Genomic DNA, 21,308 nt, shown 5'->3' with positions numbered 1-21,308 from the left:
TTAGTCTTCATTTTTCTGACTCTCTAATCTTCCTGAAGTGAGCAGTCATTGAAAATCCTTACATTTTTATCAGAGATGCTCCTTCTAACTAAGATCACCCCTTTCGGTTCTCACTTCCCTATCCATTATTGGTTTCATCTTATGAGGACACTACTCCTTTGTCTGTATCACCTTCCCATTTAAAAGTGCCACATAAAATATTGGACAATGGTCACAACTGCTTCATGACCACCATAGTTTAGCCTTATTCCTGTTTCTACATTTACTGTCACTGGTCCCCTTTATGAATCCCATGTTCTCTGTGACCACACTGCTTTCAGATCTTGCAGTATGCATCCTTTATCCCTCTTATCAAATTCATTCATTTATGTTTTTCATTTAGTGAAAATATATTTACTATTTAGTCATTTTCAAATCCTACATTTACTGTTAATCTTTTCCCAAATACTTCATCCCCAATGGGTTCCAACTTTTATAGTCCCACACAGTAGACTTTTCTCTACCTTGTTAATTGGACATTTTGAGTATAGTTTCTTGGCATATGTAATTCTTTTTCTTAACTGTGTCTTCCCAACTAAGCTGTACATTTCCCAAGGACAGGAAACGCTCTGTCTTATTGCTATAGTGCTCTCAGCAAAGTGTCTTTACTTAATGATGTTTTTGCATAATTATTATTCTCTTTATTCACAAGAGCAATTGGTGGTAAGGATAGTGATTGTTCGCTTAATAAGGCCTGAAATCAGTCAGGCATGGAGGCACATGAGTGTAATCCCAGCTGAGACACGATGATCAAGAATTCACAGCTACACTGAGCTACATAGTGAGACCCTGCAGGAGAAGAAGGGGTAATTGAAGAACTGAAATCAAGGACTAAGCAATTCTGGCACTGATTTCCAGAAATATGCAAAATCAAGGATTTCCCTAAAACATATACATAAACATTATTCATAAACATGTATCAAAACATTTGCATTTTCTACATGCTTCTCTGATACCTGCTGGCTATATTTCAGGATTTGTTGGGAAGCTTTGAATTTTAAGAGTTTTGTTTAGTCTGAAGAATACTTACTTCCTTTGACCAATAAAATAATAATGTATGAACTCAGAGAGTTAATTGTACTAATTGTGCTTCCTTTGGTGACTTTTTCCACAGAATCTTCATTACTAGGTTGATATTGTTTTTCTTTTCTGACTTTAACCCTTTACTATCTCTACTTCCTTGGATCCTGTGGAAAGATAAGTAAGAGCTTTCCCTAGTTTTCTGAAGAGACTGTTGAGGAGGAGAAAAATAAAATGGGTAGTTTTTTTAGGGAAAAGCTTCCCTAAAGTATTTTTGCTGCTGCTTCCAAGAAATTCAGATTTCTCAGAGTTGAGAACATGCTGTTAAAAATGTGCTGTCATTGTCCAGGTCAGTGGGCAAAAGTTGTATATTGGTTGCTACTATGCCCTCTCCTGTGGTAACAGGGCAGGTCTCACATAAGTTTATTATGTAGTGTGTTCAGCCTAGGAGCTGGCTCAAATAACACCTTCCTTAAATTTGTGAAAGAAAGAATGTCACTGGTGCTTCTCTGAATGTGTATGCACATTAAAGAAGCAGTTAGTTATCTGTGATGTAATGATTAGTATTGAAAAAGCAGTCAACATTTCTCATGAAAAGATGACTTTTCCATTAACAGCACATACACAGGCTTGATGGTGGTTTCAGTGGTGGCAAACAGTGATTTGAGCAGAGCATTTCCAGGGAAAAATTTGGACTAAGCTTTCTCCTTCCTCTACTGCCCAATCCTTCTCTTTAGGACTTTGTACCTAGGCTAACATGACAAAATCATGTGGCTTAGAAACACACACACATTTTACTAGGAGTTTTCTGGTAATAAACAATAATGTGATAGCTTGGAAGACTCATTCTAATAGGTGGAATTTGAGTCACTCAGCTGAATAATTGGGTGTTTTTTCCTACTCCTCAGTCCATAGCTCAAAAACTATATCTGCTTCCTTCCTGGGTAACAAGACAGAAGCCCTGTTTTCCAATTTAAAGAAAAAAAATGAATGAAATATTTTGAAATTAATGCTCTTTTCTTTAAAATATTTTGTGGATTGTCTTTCTGTCTGAGACAACATTAAGTTTTTTAAGTTTAGCCCAGGGCCAGAAAAGTTTCAATAAGAATTTATTTTACATTCAATTTGAAAGCAAATGAAAACAAATGGCAAAACAAACCACAAAAGAAATTTCTGGACTCTAAAGATGACTGAGAGAGTTATTTGGATATCATTTATTTTATCTCTAATTTGTAAAACCAAAACAAAAATAATTTTCAATCAATTTTTAAGATGCTCTGATCTTTAAGTATGCATTTTAAAAAAAGAAAACAATCATCAGATGTCAAGATTAAATGTGTTTATTTTGGGTTAGTGGATACAATGGTATATTAGATACCAGTACTCCAAGCTACACCTAGGTGCTTGCCTCTAAACCTTTCACACATTGTCAGTTTCCATTCCTCTAACATTCCACCACTGGGCCTTCTATTTCTAGAAAAATCATAGTCAAATTAAAAAAAGAGAAAGAAAGAAAGATTGATCACCATATTGTGCTTCCAGTGCCCCCAGAAGAATTGAGTTATCTCAAATAAATGTTTATTATTTCCAGTAAGGGGAAAAATGATAACATGAATACTAGTAATGGCACTACTGGAAGAGAAGGAACAGAATGCAGATTAAAAGCATTTTAGGCTGGACTAGTTAGTTTCTCTTCACATCATAATCATGGATATGACATCAAAGTTAAATTGTTCAATTTGTGGGCCACACACTTAAGCGTATTGGCTAGTACAATTTTGCACTGAAACAGAAGCAATACAAGTTTTATGTTCTACCATTACACTTCCAGGTTTTCACTTATGAATATACCTGCCAACCTAATGATTCTTGCATGCATTAGAGTTTGCTTTTGTAGAGTTAATTTTACTTATTTTCCCCCCATCCCTCCCATCCCATAATGCAATGCGAACTCTTTGCCCAACGTTAAGAGAATGTTGCAAAGGACAGCTCTGTGCCACCTCAGGACAGGAAGTCCCTGTCCCCTCCCCAGAGACAGATCAGTAGTATTGATCGCATCTCATCTTACATGCAAACAGACACTGCTCTCTTAAATTCCCCATGCCAGAGGCATAAAAGTCGGCAGGTATGCATACAAAAATGGAATTAAAATGTGAAAGTAAGAAAAAAAAAACCAACAGAAAGAAAGTTTTCTTGTCAAAGCCTATCGTCCTAGAAGGAATCCATTGCTTTGAATTCACTTAAAGCCTGCACAGGAGAAATGTGTTTCTTTTGAGAACCTCGTCGAACTCGCGTTTGGAATTCTTCAGGCTTTTCTCTCTTCACAAGGGGCTTCTTTTCTGGAGCTTTCATTTTCCAAGACACTACTGGTGAGTTGACAGCTGCTGTCCCATACACCTTCTGGTATTTGGTTGAGGCCACATAGGATGCTTTCACCGTAAGGACAACAGCATTCATCAGGTTTTTAGCTGCTTGGATAAGTGATGTGGCACTGTCCAGCTAGAGTGGGAGAAAAATAAGATATACCTTGGGTCAATCAAAGCCCCAAATTCACAAGACAGTGGTGCAATTTCATAATTAAGTGTTTTGCTTCTGAAATAAACAGCATTGCCAAAAATAAGCAAATTATCACAAGATAAGGTGAATAGGCTATAAATCAGTCACCTGTCTTCTCTTATCCCTGAACACAAAGTAAACAAGAAAAGGTTTCTCTATGGTATAGACATCTCTAAAATCCCAATACTGCTACAGACAAGGCCCTTTTTTTTAGAATGTAAGAATTCCACAGTAACAAATTTTCCATATTAGTAACAATTACTTAACTATTTGAAAAGCATTTGTCAGGCACTGAAGAATAAAAAGTTATAAAAGGCTGCGTTTCCATTTTATGTCCATACTTCTGGGAGTATTTTTTTGTTTCTGTATCTTGAGTTTAGGATTCGGATTGGTGAAGATAAAAGAAGCTAAGGATAGGAAGAACCCATGGGTGCTCTGGTTTTTGTTAATTGAGCTTGGAGTATCCATTTAATTATTCATAGGTCATGAATATGCCTCCTATAAAAATGTCAATAATTGTACCAGGATCTTATAAGTTAGCATTAGTAAGACCTTACCCCATCCATGTGTTAAAGAAATATTTAGTATGTACTATGTTCCAAATACTATTCTAAGAATTTGTCAAGTATTCCCCATTTTACTTTTTGTTTTGTTTTGGCAGTACTAGCATTTGAACTCAGGATTTAAGTGCTTGCTAGGCAGGCAGTCTACCACTTGAGCCATGCCTTCACCCATCCCCATTTAACTCTTACAACAATTCTATGAAGTTGGTATTGTCATCATTTCCACTTTATAATGACAGAGGTGGCCCAGTAACTTGCACACATTTACATAGCGTAAGTTGTAAAGTCCCTAAAGGCTGGATTATTGTCCATACTGCTGGCCTGTTAGGCAGGATAATTTTTTAAAATCCTGTGACAAGTCAGGTATATGCTTGTAATTCTAGCACTGGGTATGATCAGGAGTTCCAGGTCAGCCTGGACTACAAGAGGGAATCTGACACAAAATAACACAACAAAACAAAAAAAAAATGCTTTGACAAGTTACAACTTGTGGATTTGCTTAGAAGCCCATCATCCTACCAGGAACTTTTATCTCCTTTCTGCTCTTAACTAGTTAAACAGTGTGGTACTTAATATATACTAGGCCATTCAATACCTGTTTCAATGTTCTAAACCAAAAAACACTGGAAAAGCTCAAAACTACCAGACTCCCTTTCTACCAGGATTCTACATATAGCAAAGAATAAACAGCTGGGCTGCAATTCTCTCTGCAGCCTCAGGGATGTTTGAGCATAGTTTGATCATTCATCAAACATCTTTTAATACCAAATACAGAAGGCATTCATTACAGTTAAATGAAAGAACCAAGGATGGTCCTAGGTATATCATTTCTAGTTGTTAAGATTGCTTATTGTATCACAAATAAGTCATGGGCTATGTCTATATTAAGAAATGAGGCACAGAACCTCTTGAGGGCTAGGTGATCAGCTAGGAGTTTAAGCTGAGAGACTCTAAACATTCTCCAATATGACTGGAATTCACTTGAGTTTCTTATCACATATTGTGACCAAGATGTGTTCCAAGCAGTGATGAGTACTATCAGAAGTTGGTTCTAATGCCTCTGACTGCTATTTTCTCCAATATCCTTCATTAAAGCTAAAAAAGATGTTACACTGGCAATCAAATGAGTTCATAGAGTTTGATCATTGGGAAAACGATGTAAGATGATTCATACATATGAATTCTTTGCAATACCGAAGAATTGATGCTTTACTAATTAGAAAAAATTAAAGATCAGCATCACGTTGACCCTACAATAATACAGAGAAGCAAAGATATTTGTGGATTAGTCATATTCAGTGGAAATATAATTGACTGCTTTGCAAATTAATTCAACCAAATGTTTAGTGTAATCCACTTCACTTTACCACTTCTATTTTATTTAACAAGGTAGACATATCCCAAAACATCTATTTAATCCAAAGTGGTTGGTTTATACAGTATAAGTTTCTAAAGCTAGCTTCACAGAGTAAGTTCTAGATTATTTATGTTAATAGGAGAGAAGTCAAGGACGAATTAGTTTGGTGATTCTCCAATCTACATTCCTTAAGTTAGCAGCATTAGCATCATCTGGGAAATGTTACAAAAGCAATTTTTCAGGCCCAATTCAAAGCTTACTGGATCAAACACTTATAATCTTTGTTGTAAGTACCATCCAAGAAATTCTGATGCTTGCCAAAGTTTGATAATCACATTAATGAAACCCAAAGACTATGGGCTTATTTTATCCAATGATTTCAAGATTTCTACCAGATGCTAGTTTGATAAGATCATAATCAGTTATCTTACTGATAACCTATAATACTTTCATATAGATGTATAGATAATGAAAGACAGAGATAAGATAGCAAAAATGTTCAAATAATTATGAGCACATCAGTCATGACATCTGTAGAAGCTAAGAAACCTCCTTGTGTCCCCCACTTTGACCAATTGATAGTTCCCTATGTCTGTCAGGTTTCAAAAATGATTAATATTCATGGTTAGTTAATTCTAGTCTGTGCAATGGTAAAAAGAGGGTAAAATTATATGCCAGAGTAATGTGATTTGTGTTGGGGTAACAGAATTTGTAGAAATCAATTAAGATAAATCTATTATATCATTAAATTTTTCCCACAGGTGAGTTTTGGAAGAATTGAGTGGATCTGGACAGAAGGATACAAATAATTTGGAGATTTTTACCACAGATTCCATTTTCAGATAGATGATGTCTAATTCTGCAGCAAAAATATGAGAGCCTGTCTCTTCTTCGGAACCCATTTGCTCTCCCACACTGATGCAAGGATCCTGTGAATAACCCTAATACATTGGTTGAGAGTGAGATGGCTCTGAAATACAAATCCAGTGGTTTCATTCAAGCCACCTGCTAAGCAGATCCTCAATTTGTGACAAGTTAAAGTGAGGGACCCAACCAACTAATACAAAATGTGACTATAAAAAATGTGAATTCCCAAAGGATAAATTTCACCCTTTGCCCTAGACACACTTTTGGGATTTAGGTAAATTATCAGCATGATGTGAAATATTTTCAGTTAAAAAATGTTTTTCCGACTTGTTCAAAATGGAACTAACACTTGGCTCCAAATTGGCAAATTCTTAACTAAAATAAAGGATATTAGAAAGAGCAAAGTTACAAGGCAAGGTTTTTTTCATACAAGGCTCAGAACATCTATTCAGCACAATTGCATTCTATTTTGTGATTTTTAGTGTAACTATGGTATTTTCAAACAAGATGTATAAATTAATATGTGTAAGTGGAGTTGTAAAACTAATAGCCATAGTTGAGTACTTACAATATGCCTGGCCTTGTCTTAGTTCTTTTAAACAAATTATGCAATTTTCAAAAATTCTTGAGGTAGGAATTACCATTGCCCTCATTTTGATGGTGAGGAAACTGAAGCTTTGAGAGATAGTGTACAGTAAGGATTAGAACCAATACCATCTCTCTGAGGCCCACCATCTGGACAGCACTGCACAGCATTGCTCTTTGAAGCATTGTTTAATCCCTGGGGTCCTGATTTTTCAATCACTACCTATCATTCAAAATGTACCTGTTTCTGTCCTCTAAACTTGGTAACATTTTGTTGTCATAACTCAGTTTGGTGAGTACGTCCATCTCACCTAGTGCACAATTTTCAATCTCATTATTCAGAGCCTAAATCTTCTCTACCTAGACCTTTTGACCTTGAGTATGTTCCCTTCCAGCACTCTGTGTTCTAAGCTTTTATGTGGGCTTCTTTTGCTAGCTTTTAAATGATCTCAAAAGAGAAACACATTTCAGCCATTCCTTAAGCCAGGCCACATTACACAGGCAACTTTTTCTGCTGAAAAGTCCAGTCAGTCATTCTCTGCTTAAAGTTCTTCCTGTTCCTACTGGAGATCCCATTAAGTTCCTGTATTTTCAGCTAATTTCAAAAACAATAGCTTACATTTAGGAAATGAGATCATGTGCTAATCTTGGGACCAGCTTCCCAAGTCATTTTTCTCATAATCACCTCTGAGACTCGTAACACTATGCCAACTGAGTCTTAGAGGACTCATAACTTGCCTATTATCACATTTAAATAAAAGATGAATCTACTATTTAAACTCGGATGCCTAACTTTAGAACCCATGCTCTAACCAATTGCTCCACACTGCTACCCATGCATTGCCATCACTCAGACCAAAATGTGACAAGCTGTGTGAGACTAACTTACCTCTTCCATCATTGTCTGCTGTCCCTAACCATAGGAATTAGAATTCTCCTAATTCTGTCACTATTCTTTTAAAATATCAAAGTACTATTTTAAAAAGGCAACAGATGTTTCCTCACATCTTGTTCTATTACAGTCCATGCAAAGCAAATAAGGGCGAGAGAGCTCTTTCTCTAAGGCATTTTCTGGCTTGCTTTCTTTTTCTACCTCTGTTTCCACTCTTTTCTTCTTAACCTCACTCAACATGTAATACAAAGTCAGATTTCTCTTTCTGCATCCTGTCCTCATTTTGTCTTGAATAGAGGGAAGGACTCTAAAGAAGGCTTTCCTGAGTTGTGATTTTTATATTTGATACATGTGCTATCTAATTCCCTACAATTTCATAGCTGAAGAACACCACAAAATGTACTTGAAATGACTCTCCTTGAGCTTAAAACTCATCTGGATATGCCTAAAACCCCATGCCACTTAGTTGCATGCTAATTTTGTAAAATCTAGAATTACATTGAACAGGAGCTTAGTTTCAACAAAAATAATGTCATCGTACAATTAAATTACACTCATTTGAAAGTGCAACTATGTTCATTTAACCTTCTTCTGCCAGTCTCTTCTTACCTACACATTTATCCATCCAAGGATTTCTTTAAGCATCTATTTAATATCTATTCATGTCAACCACTGCCCTCAAGTGCTGGATTCACAAATATAAATCGATGTAGGTGCTAAACTATAAGAGTTCAAGGTAAAATGAGGGAAAAAACCCCCCATAAACTAATAGGATTTTTAATAGGAGGTAAGGTGTTCAGGGAATAAAAGAGAAGATTTACTGTGAGTCAGGAAAGGATGAGAAAATAAGATTCAGATTGGGGATGATATACTTAAACTTTCCTCAATGGGTAGAATAAAGAGAGTACTGGTAACAGAGTAGTTAAGAGTAATAGAAAGGTGCCATTCTCAAATTCCTAGCTAGTACAATTGGGTTCATGTTGATGATCTTAAGCCACATTGTGGAAATAAGAAGAAAGTTGAGATGCTACAATGCTGAATTTAACTTCAGTTGTACTGAGTCTATGGTGTCTGTGTTACATTTAAATAGAGTTATCAAAGGGAACATTGTAATTATGGGAGTGGATCTTGCAGAGATATAAGAAACCCTACATTTTGCTTATATTGATCTTCCTAGTTGTTTCATAAATGATGTTTTGCACACTATAGGTACCTAATATATATCTGTTTTTTCCTGACATTTTTATAGAAAGATAATAGAATTCTGAATGAAATATTAAATCTATTTTATTTCCCTGGGTCAAAAAGTCCAATAAGTTTACTAAAAAATTCTCAGCATGATTTTCAAGAGAAAAATAAATATCTTTTCAATAATCTAAGGCTGATATCATCAAGAAATATCTAATTTGAATAGAAAATAGCTTTGATTGTCAAGGGAATAGTTAATAGAAATTAATAACCCATCACCCTCCATAATAATCGTGAACTTCCTAAGGTAAACCAGCAATAAAACGAATGCAGTTTAGACTTAACAACTTGATTAAAAAAATAAAACAAAGTAACTTAGTAATATCAAAAGGTGCATAAATGTAAAAGAGGTGGAGAATACATTGAATTAACTGTGTATAGCATAGTAAATGTTTTAGAATGTTAATTTGTAAGGGCCAGGCATATAATTATAGAAGAAAATTAAGATTTCACTGTGCATTCTGCCTCCGTTCATTTACAATAGGTATGCAGAGATGGATCCATTTTTCAGGCTGTATATCTATTTCCAAAAATGTTCATTATCTATAACCAAAAATTAATTAAACATAAATGGCAGTTCATGGACATCAAAAGTACAAAGCAATCTGTTACTGTATTAAAATTATGCAAATGTCATGGGACTACTGGCTAAATGAAATAGAATAAAATAAACCAAATCCATTTGGAAGGTACTTTTGCAGTATAAATACTAAGGAGTATGCTTTGCTACTTCAAAAATCTCGGCAATGCCTGGGAGAAGGAATCATTCCCATCTGGTATGAGGTTATTTTATTTTCATCATCTCAGTGTGAATAGAACTGAGTATGAAAATGCTAAAATAGTTCCACAAAGATGGGTAAATTTCATTTTAGCCACTTGTAAGAACTTTAAATGGGACTAATATTTTAATATATAAGAAAAAGAAATATTTTAATGAGGCCATACCTCATAACTCAGTAGATGGAAGAATTGACAATAAATTAAAACCAAAATACCTTGAGAAAACTGGAATAGTTCTACTGGAGCTGGTCATTTATTTCCATTTAAACTATTATCTCCCCCAAAGAAGTCACAAATTGCTTGCAATGGAAAAAAGAAAGATTTTGCTACAAGTTGGCTTTATTGTTAATGAATTGAAGGATAGAAACCTACAGCAGTGGAGCCTATTATCCGCCAAGAAGAACATTTCATTTTTAAAAAAATCCATGAAGTTTTGAAGAGGTATTTGATCTCCTTAGAAACTGATACATTTGAAATACCTTGAAATATCTGCCTATTTTTTCCAAAGTGTATATCAGTAACACTTAAAAAAAATAACTTTAGGAAAGTCCAGAGAAATAAATAACTCAAGCAAAGAAAGACATGGTGAAAAAGTACAGCCTAATTGTATCTTTTCCCACTTAAGCCATCTCAGGATATTTGTTTGCAGGAAAACAGACATTTCTTTTATGGCAAGCCCTCATTGCAGTGCTCTGGTCCACTCACTCTTCCTCCTCAAGCATCAGCAATGAAGTAAGTTAGCAAAGCTGGATTCCTTCCTCCTTAGACAGTGACAGCGAGGAACACAGGGCAGTAATTTACCACTTATAGTGTACATGGCAGGCATTATTAGTCAATCATGATATTTTGCTCTCTCAGAATCTACTAAGTGACATGGGAAAGGAAACATTTACCTCCCTCCCCCAAGAGTTCACACTGTGACAGAGTTGTCAAAAATGAGATATAGTTTACCGTACAGATACATTGTCCATTGTACTTCTATTTCTACATTTGTATTAGCTTGTTTAGTACCTTTCATTTTTATCACTACCTATCTGACTACTGACAACATCTGATCAAAATGATGCTTCACTGTTTTGTTCCCACATCAATTTTTAGAAATATTGTACACTTCTTTGTATTGACACCATATTATGAGTTGTCAATTAATGAAATCATTAAGGATATAAGTACTAACAGAAGTGCAAAACATTTTAAGGGATCATTTTAAGTCAAGTGATAAAAATTAGCTGCATAAGTGTAGTATCTGAGGTGAAAGTGAGCATCACAAGTATATCGTACTTTTTGTTTAAAACTGTATTAAACAAGTAATATTAAAACATGTATTGAACCATGGCAAATGTTAGCAAAGATACTGAGCCCCAGGGTTATTCTTCTTATTTGAATACTGGGTCATGGAAAGCAAGTATTTCAAAGCTTTAAATAGAAGATCAATCATGATACAAAGGAGGACAAGAAGAAGTCTGTTATTTTTTCTGCAGGGCTTCTCTGAGTTATGTCAGAGAGGCAGCTGGTGCTTTACCAATGCTGAAGGCCAGTTATTAGAAAATCTGTATGTAATGATAGCTAAGATTAAATTGGCAAAGACCTTAGCAAAAAGGCACTGCACTCTCAAACAGTCTAAGAAAAAATCTCCAGAGCCTTGCTAAGAAATTTACCAGTGGGTTCTCAGGTAGCTTTCTCAACTGGACATATTTGTGTCTTCGGTTTTAATTCATTTAGATGGGTAGTAGCACTTCATAGTTGGCCAATTCACTGATTAACTGTCTTCATTTGCATTTTTTCAATTATAGGTAAGTAAACCTTAGGGACTACCACGAAGGTTTAATTACAGTCAACAAATTTCCTAAATATGGCTTTGAGCCATTTTTCCCACCATTAAAGGAAGAACAGTTTTTGCTAAACCCAAAACAAGGCATTCTTGCTAAACTTGGAATCTCAAAGAAATTAAGAATCTTGAGAGGTGCTGGCCCTTGGAAAATTATGAACAGGAATAGCCACCTCCTTTCTCTGTTCTTATCTCCTTCCTTTAGTCCTTCCTTTTTCCCACACTTCAGGATCTTCTGGTCCAGAGATCATCTCTAAATTGTTTGCTTCCATATTAAAAAATATATATACTGTTAGGAAAGAACTCCATCAAGGGAACAAATGCCAATGAATTTTCAGACACTCACCATAATTGAGAAATATTCCTGAGCAGAGAGACACCCTTTATGTCACATAAGTACATCATACATTAATTATTGGCCATGATATCACTGAGTGTGTAGATCAGCATGGGTTTACTTCGCAACATTTAAGTCTTACAGCAACTCTTCAAAGCACTCAGACTCCTTTTTGCCTTCCCTACAGAAAAGCATTACTACTTTTGATCCTTCTGTTTCCACATTCTCTCTCCAGAAATAGTAATACCATAATCAGGAGCCCTTTGTTCAAGAACCCAGAGTTTTTACAAAATGAACCCCTCACTATCAGAAGAGCCTAACTTTGTATAACCCTAGGATCTGCTGATAAATGCTGAAGTGTACTTAATTAAATGGCTGCCACCATGCAGAGACTAGCCACTGAGTGAAGAGTAGACTATAAGAATTGAGGGCTCCCATTTGAGTGCTGGTTAGCAGAAGACTGCAAAGTGAGAAGAATCTGAAGGTCTTTGATTATTCCTCTTGTTTCACTTCTTCCCACATTTAACCACAAGAAACTGTATCATAAGGTCCCTTCTTCATTCATGTGCTCACCTCTTCTGAACCTTTCTTCCAAGTCCTGCACATTCTTCTCTCCTCTGGAAATACTTTCATGTTTTACCTCTTGCCCTCCTTGTTGCTCCTTCCCTTTCCACCTTTTCTTCTTTTACAGTGACAAGCCTTGGCTAAGACTCAAACACTGCTTGAGTTCAAGTCCTGATTATACTGTACTTATCACTGACTATGTGTTCTTAAGCAAGCTGTTAAACTAGCTGGACCTCCAAGTGAAAAAAAATGAAATTAGTCCTTCCTAAGATTACTAAATGCTAAATGATATAAAGTCCTTTGAACTGAGTGAGTGCCTGGCAGATGGTAAGCCCTCAAACAAACCCTGGCTTTTATTACTTCATCCCAGCTCCCTCAAATCACCATTTGAATCCAAAAAAGGGTATTTTAAAACTTACGTTTTTCTTTTTATACCTCCTCCTCCTTACTTTTTTCCCAAGGTCTCCTCCATCTAACATTTTGAGATCTCATTAATTCTCCTCTTACTGAAGCTACTTCTACCTTGACCTTCTCTTAATTCCTGAATATTATATTTTTAATGGATTAGGGATAAAGGAATAGAAAAACATTAAAAGATCTCTATCCTCTCTAGAACTGTTGCATCCTTCAGCAAAGAAAAAAAAAAAAAAGACTCAGAATTTAGTACAAGGGCCAGGTACTGGTGGCTTAAGATGTAACCCTAGCTACTTGAGGGGCTGAGATCAAACCTCAAACCATGAGTTTGAGGCCAGCCTGGACAAAACCAGCGCAGCTCGGCACTGGTGGCACAGGCCCAAGCTAATCAGGAGGCAAAGATCAGGAGGATGGCGGTTCAAAGCCAGAATAGGCAAATAGTTCATGAGATCCTATCTTGAAAATACCCAACACAGAAAAAAGGGCTGGCAGTGTGGCACAAGCAGTAGAGTGCCTGTTTTGTAAGCATGAAGCCCTGAGTTCCAACCCCATCTCACCAAGAAAAAAAAAAAAAAAGATTCAGTACAAGAAAATATGTGGTAGAATGTGATACTAAAAATAAGAATATTTAGAACTTGATATTGATTAGGGGAAGGCTGATATTAGAAAGTCAAGACAGCTCTTACCCAGAGATGGAGAAAAGACTATTTACTCTGGGAGGACAATGTTTAAAGACCTAATTTGGGAAATATCAAAAATAGTTAATGTGAAATATTTTTATACAACCACTTAAAGGGCCTAAAATTCAAGCTATACATTTTGGTTTAGATATTATTTCTAGATATTTCTTATTACAAAGACCGGTGTTACTTGGAAAGGGAAATTCATTCAGTTCTCAGTTTATATTGTTTTCAGGCCCCAGTTGAGATCCCTAGCTACCTGAAAAATCCATTAGTCACTGAAGACGAACCTCTGAAACCCATGAAAACAAACCACTTTGGTTCTCTAGCCTGTTTTCCTAAATGCACTTGATACAAAGGAGTTATAAATGGATAATTTTTCATCTTCAAACCACTGGATCTAGAACTTGCCATCTCAAGGTAGGCCAACCTTATCATTCAAATATATTAATAGATTTCAATATTCTTTAAGCGTACGGAATATCTCATCTCAGAACATAATCATACCAATCTTCCGGCCTTTTTCCCTACTGTGCATACATTTATTAATCAATTAAGGTAAGTTAAAAATCCAAGATCATTAAAGGTCAAAACCTAAGGAAGGATGTTGCCTTGGCTAAAGCCTATAAAAGTCAAGAAATAGTAAGATATAGGACTGGCACCAAAATTGGACAAAGAATACTTGACAAAGGTCTAAGCCCCTTTCAGAACCATTGAAGCAAGGATGATTATTGTGTGTGACTCTTTCTACCACTTCTTCACTGGTACCCTTATCACAATCAATCATAGTCCTTTTTCCTACTGGTCCTAGACAAGACCTCAGAATTCCTTTTAATAAACAGTTTAAACACTAGCAATGAAGAGGGTCAGAAATCAAGATGCAACCCATTTACTGTGCCCTCTGAGCCTTCTAGTTATACACATAGGATTGCACAGAAGCCTCTAGTTTGATTCATGTCACCTGCATAAACTATGCTTTATTTAAAAATATAGTTTTATTTCAGGAATGGGAGAGGCAGGTAAAGGAGAATGATGGAGGGAGTGAATTCAATTATGATATAGTATAAGAACTTGTGTAAATGTCACAATGTAGTCCCAGTACAACAATAATAAAATAAATAAATAGTTTTCCATAGTTTTTACCTACAGTCAATATAAATAAAAAATTCCAGAAATAATTCTTAAGTATTAAATTGCATACTCCTCTGTGTGGTGTGATGAGATCTTCCACCATCTTCCCATATTTTCCCATTAGTCACTTAGCAACTGGGGGTTATAAGTTTAGTATTTAGGGTTCCATACTTTCCATGATTTTAGGCATCTACTGGGCCTAGTAACATATCTTCTGTCTTAAGGGGGAATGCTGTAGTATATTAACATTAATTTTTCTCCAATATCATAATTTTATCTCTACATAATTCATGAGCAATGATCTTTCACATAAAATACTGAAAACTGAAGTGAAATGTTAAACACATATGTAGTTATATAAATTAATTCATTGCATTAACTCAAAATGTTCACTCTTTGTTCGTGATAGAAATGAGAATTAAGACAAGAAGAAATGGTACCATTATTCAAGTGCTCATAAGAGATCTTCAGTATAATGCATGGTTTAAAATCCAGTAATTTTAATTAGTTTTAAATATGAGTAGTTGATCCTTAGCTTTTATAATTGAACACATTTTTCTGTCTACTTTAAAACATTTTTGAGTAGACACAGAATAACTCCCTCTGAATCGTTTTCTTTCTGGTCACTGCTTTTTCCCTTGTGAGCTGTAATCCCACTTACCAATGTTAGCACATATTGAAATAATTTCCATGTGACCACTGTATACCCCAGGTATGCATTTCCTACCTTTACTTCAGAACACATCTCAATGAGTTGTAACCATTAATCTTTGTAAATTTCTGTACAGATTCTATTTCAGGTGCTTGAAATAGTTATCTTCACAAAGATCTTTTGGCATTTAGAGAATGAGCTAATCTTTTGCAGACCTTTTCTTATTGACTTTTCCCAATCTTCCAGAGTCAGCAAGAGCTCTATGATTCATTCCACCCCAGCCCAAAATTGGCTCCTTTCACAGTCTTCTCCCTTTCAGTGGGAGGGCAACCTCTTCTCACCTTCTGCCTTCTTATCAACCTCAACAACTCATCAGATGTGCTTGCTGAACTGTTAAAATAATCCCCCCCACCCCTAACTACTCTCCTTGCTTCCAACTCTAAACCCCTTTCCTCTGTCTTCTGGGGAGGGCATGTGCAAAGCAAGTGCTCTACCACAGAGCTGCATTCCCACTCCCTTATTCTACTGTTTAACAAAAGCTAGAACTGAGGGATTTTATTAAATTAGTTCAAATAATGTCACTTCTCTTATCACTACCCTCCAATGGTTTCCTACCTCAGTCTGAATTTAAAGCAGATTTAAATAACAGCATATTGTTGAAAACTGCCCTACTCATACTTTTCAAATGACAGGATCATTCCTGCCCTCATGCTGCATTTTTCTATCCTCTTATCACCATCCATACACTTTTTTCTTGTGTACTGTTACCCACACACTTGTTATATTCCAAACACCTGACATAAATGCCTAGAATAGGATCCTCCATGCTTGTTGAATGTTGTTTAATCAAATGAAAAGTCTTGTCTAGCCAAGATGTGGAAGTGATTATCTATAATCCCAGCTATTTGGAAGGTGAAGGCAGGAAGATCATGAGTTTGAGGCCTGCCTGGGCAAAGTTAGGATCCCATACCTCAGAAACAAAATGTAAATAAAAGGGCCTGGGGATTGACTCAAGAGGTACAGTGCTTTCCTAACATGTCCAAGGCCATTGGTTCAATTCCTAGCACAGCCAAAAAAAAAGGTAATCTAAAGACACAAAGCTATGACACAATGGGTATTTCAGTACTTTTTTTTTTCTTTCTACCTGTTGATTCTTCCTTGGAAGTAAACCCAAAACCATAAAAATGTCAGGAGAGCAAAATTGAGGGACATAATAAAGTAAACTGCAAAATATATCTTATGATTTCTCTCTCTACCTGAGTGGTAGAGTTTCAAGGCCAACCTTTGCTCAGAAAAATGACAGAATTTAATTCTTTGTTTTTAGTTATTGCTTTTTTTAATGAAATATACCAAATGCCATCTGAATGTGGGAATAAGAGGAGGAGAGAGAAAGGGAATATAATGGAGGGTGTGAACTTCTTCAAGATATACTGTAATCATGTATGGAATTATCACAATGAAATTTCCCTCATTATTAATGTATGATACATTAAAAAAATATCAATTTTAGTTTACAAAACATTTAGTTTAAAAATAAAGAACCTTAACCCTATTAAAAGTACTAAGCATCTACAAGGCACTGAACTATTTGCTATGCCTACTGCTGGTCCCCAAACAAGTGATCTCTAATCCTCAAAAGATGTATACAGTGGATGCGATCATCCCATCTTTATAGATGAGGAAACTGAAATAGATAAAATTTAATGTTTGGGGAAACTCAGGTTCATGATATTCATATCTGGTAAAACTGACTTTCAGTCCATTGTAACACAACATGCAGTTTTCCTTAAGCAGACAAATCCCCCATAGGATTTTCCTGTTCTAGCCTCTTCATTCTGGGCTGTTGGTGGCATTGACCTAGAGGTAAGCATGGTCTATGATATGTGCTAACTGCTCACAAGCAGTTATGAGGGTGATTTATAACACAAAGGAAACAAATTCATACAAACTTATAAGCATAATTCACATGAGATCTAAACTAACAGTGGTAAGGACATCATTGCCTACATTCTAATTTTCTTTCCAGCAACTACAAACAAAAAAGAAGCCTCTAATTATTCAAGGAAAACTTGACAGAAAAGAAGATCTAATTCTCCTGACTCCAAGACACCACACATACTACTTTCTATTTATCCAAAAATTATGAAAAAAAATTATTCTACATTTCTACAACATAGCCTTTTAATTTGCCATCCAGTGGACACCATGATGTGATGTGAGGCTGACAAGTGTGTAGGAACTATGGATATTTTTACCATTACACCATCTGATACATGCTGTTTCATGTATTTCTTGTCCAACTACTAGTATATAGAGCAAAGACAAATCAGTAATAAAATTGCCCAAAACACAAAACTATACATTAGAGAAACTGGCTAAGTCTTGCCTATGTGATTTGCTGCCTATAAAAGTTTTGAACACTTTAGTAACCTGAGTTTTCATTTCTTCAATTGCAAAATGAAGTTAATCATAATATATCTCACAAATTATTCTGAGGTCCACATGAATAAGTAAACTTAAAAACACTTTTAAAAGTATGTGACTGTAAATTATTATGTAATTTCTGAGTACATTAGGGGATCACCTTAAATTCATCTTAATTTATTGGAATACTTAGGTGCTCCAGAAACCCCCCACACACACCAGATGCGAGTAGTTAAAAAGATGACTGGAGCAACAGATACACTATGAGCCCCAGCAAGACAAAGTTAAAGTACTTCCCAAAGGAGACTTGTCATCTTCACTGCCCTGACAGTGAGCATAATTCTGAATGCAGTATCAGTGGGGTAGTAGTTACAATCTCAAATTTTTCATTTATAGAGAATACTCAGAATACATAGTTTTTAGAGAAAGCACACAGGAACCATGCTTTGAGGAACCTTTAAATTGGCTATGGAGTACAACCCAAAAACAGAATAATTCAACAAAAAGATGAAGAGAGACCAAATTCATAATATAAGTTTGCCAGATCATCCATGAATCACTATTTCATGCTTCCATCTCAATTCTGATGCATTTTTTATTAGAATCAAATAACTGCTACTTATTTGCTGCTTTGTCTTCAAAAGCTTTGTGTACATTTGATCTCTCCATAGCTATACTTTTGTCTCTTCTTGCATGGTATGTTCTCTATAAAGGCTAGCCACAGGTAAGCCATATTGGGATCGGTCTTTGGTCAGTTCAGTGATAGATTTTTAGCTCAGGCTGCCCTTTCAATTGGTGTATAAAATAAAACTTCTGCCTAATAAAAGTTTGGTATCTATCATTTGGGGGTTAATATACTTTAGATATTTTCTAATTTCATGTATACTGAATTTCTCATTCAATTAGATCTGTCCTACATATTGCCATGCATGACTCTATCTCCATCATTCTACAGATAGGGAACTGAGACTTAGAGGAAAGAAACTTGCTAGCTAATAGATAATTACCATACATGCAAGTGCATAACCTCTGTCCTTTAAAATAATGTATTTAGCAATACATCACAGCTCCAAATGCTTTTAAGGAACAAATAAAGTGCATTAAGGTGGCTCTCCTTAGAAGCCAGAATGCTTCCCCATAAGGTGCCTGTCAGGGCTTGGCCTAGTTTGGAACCTTCTATTCTCTCTCCTGGAGTGAATGTACTTTAGGGGCAATGCAGCAAAAGCACTGAGGGTTCTCTTCAATCTAAAACTGGAAATATTATTTCTCTGGTTCAACAAAGAACCTTTATGGATGAACAACATATTGTCTGTTCCCTTGCAAAAGAGGCTGAACTATATAAGAAACTTTCAAAAAAATCAGATTAAAGGGAACAGAATCCTTAAAAGACTGGAAATGCATAACAGTATTGCCAAAAATCATAGAAAAAAATATTAGTGGTTCCTTTGAAAGAAAGACTCAAACATACGAAATTGGAAAACTTCTTTAGGGGGGGAAAGTACTTCTTTAATTCCAAGAAGATGACAACTTTTAACCAGGGAACAAAGACAAGCATTAAAGGGTTGGAGATAGGATACGGTATCTTGTCCCTACTAGTAGTTATATCTAATATTAAGATGAAAGTTTCTTCAAGGCACAATCCCTATCCTGGAGCTCCTATGAATCTAGTTTTTGACAAAGTTAAACCACCTTTCTATTTATTACAAGATGTAAAGGTTGCCTCATTATTTCTTTACTTGATACACTAAAAATGCCAACGCAAATTCTTCAAATATACCATAGGCACATATTTGAGTGATTTCTGTTATATCTGGGGCTGCCACCTGTTACAGTACTCCAATTTTAGCTCTTAAAAAATGAATGTTAAACAATGAAACATTGACTTTCTACCTATGATTTCCTTAGTTTCAAGACTCATCTGGCAATAATTTCCACATTACTGGTATTACTCTAAATATTTTCTCAAAAATTATATAAATAATTTGAATTCCAAGAAGACCATTAGTCTAATGTGTTAGATATTATAAAAATATAATATTTTAAGGAAGAAGACAGTCTATCACTTTCATTTTTCCCTTCATTTTAAAATGTAGTATTTGTTCTCTTAACATATAAGAAATTAAACATATAAAGTACAACAATTCAGTTGTTTCATAGCACTTTAAAAATTAAAAAAATCATGCATATTAGATATATTTAGGATTAGCATTTTCGAATGCTGTGAAAACAATTCAATTGTTTTTATCGCAATACTCTTGCTGTAAAATATAAGAAATTTACATAATTTTACCTTGTCTTAAACTTTTTTTTCCTAAACATTCTCAATGAAACCCTTAATTGCTTTGAGAGTAGAAATGTATGAATCTCTAAGACAGGTGATCTGGAGAACCAGCAAGGTGGGGTGGTGGATGAAAACTTTTAACAAGTATAAGCAGGGAATGGCCAAAGAACAACTGTGATGGGTTCTCAGGAATTTTGCTCTTAGGAAGTGCACCTTCACATCATGACACTAGGGACAGGAATGAGGGTTTGAATGTGAATCTGGAAGTATTGCATTTTCCATCTTTTACCCTTTTAAAGGAAAGGAATAAGCTCCATTTCACAGGGTATCCATATACTAGGTAAAAAGTCAAGATTGCAACCAACCCTATGGTTATCCTCTAGGGGCAATTTTCTGATCTCAGGGAACATTTGATTATCACTGCTGGAGAAGACAGGTTACAATGGACATAGAGTGGGAAGAATAGAGATGTTAGTAAATATACTACAATGGCTAACCACAACAAGCTGCCACACCAAAGAACTATCCAGATTAGTAGAGACTGAATTATCTAGCAAAACAAACCAAAGTTTTAATAGAAAAGAGGCCTTTCTATCTTGGGAAGCTATCACCATAGGCCCTATTTCTCTCCTCTTTCCTCTTCGTAGGCAGTGTTTTTCGAATAGTGTCCATAAATTATCTGTATCAGGAATGAAACTTGGCAATAGAATTCTGATTCCTAGTTTTTCTTCAAACTTTAGTTTCAGAACTGTAGAAATGAAGTCTGGGGAATTTTTATTTTTTAATCACCATATAATTCTTCTCTAGACTGAAATGTAAGAACCACTACTTCACTTCTTTATTGAAGTCATTCTCTTCACTATTTTCAGCCATCATCTAAGTGATTGCTCTAGAACTCATAATGACAAAAGGTAACAATTTCTTTGAGGGCAGAGATCTTGGCTGTATTGTTCACTGTTATATGTTCAGCAGCTAGATTGGGTGGGGTAGATATGATGAAAGAGAACAAGGTGGGACCTACATCATCAAAAAAAAAAACTATAAAGTCTTTTGGAAGCAACAAAATAATAAATACTACTAAGCATTTGTT

At 35.4% G+C, this 21,308-nt stretch overlaps 1 protein-coding gene across 5 annotated transcripts in view; it reads right to left on the bottom strand.

Annotated features, from left to right (window-relative positions):
• Window positions 1–2,383: 2,383 nt before the first annotated feature.
• Ctnna2 (catenin alpha 2) overlaps window positions 2,384–21,308 on the bottom strand; it is a 1,077,131-nt gene continuing 1,058,206 nt past the window's right edge. For all 5 annotated transcript variants that reach the window (XM_074050079.1, XM_074050084.1, XM_074050081.1 and 2 more), the window contains one exon: window positions 2,384–3,558. In XM_074050079.1, coding sequence (XP_073906180.1) covers window positions 3,271–3,558 — 288 coding nt within the window. In that variant the 3' untranslated portion in view covers window positions 2,384–3,270. The remainder of the gene's footprint in view (window positions 3,559–21,308) is intronic.

The sequence above is a fragment of the Castor canadensis genome, chromosome 12, assembly GCF_047511655.1.
Source record: "Castor canadensis chromosome 12, mCasCan1.hap1v2, whole genome shotgun sequence".
Classification (NCBI taxonomy): domain Eukaryota; kingdom Metazoa; phylum Chordata; class Mammalia; order Rodentia; family Castoridae; genus Castor; species Castor canadensis.
Note: the sequence above shows the minus strand (reverse complement) of the source record. Positions and strands in the feature narration are given on the sequence as shown.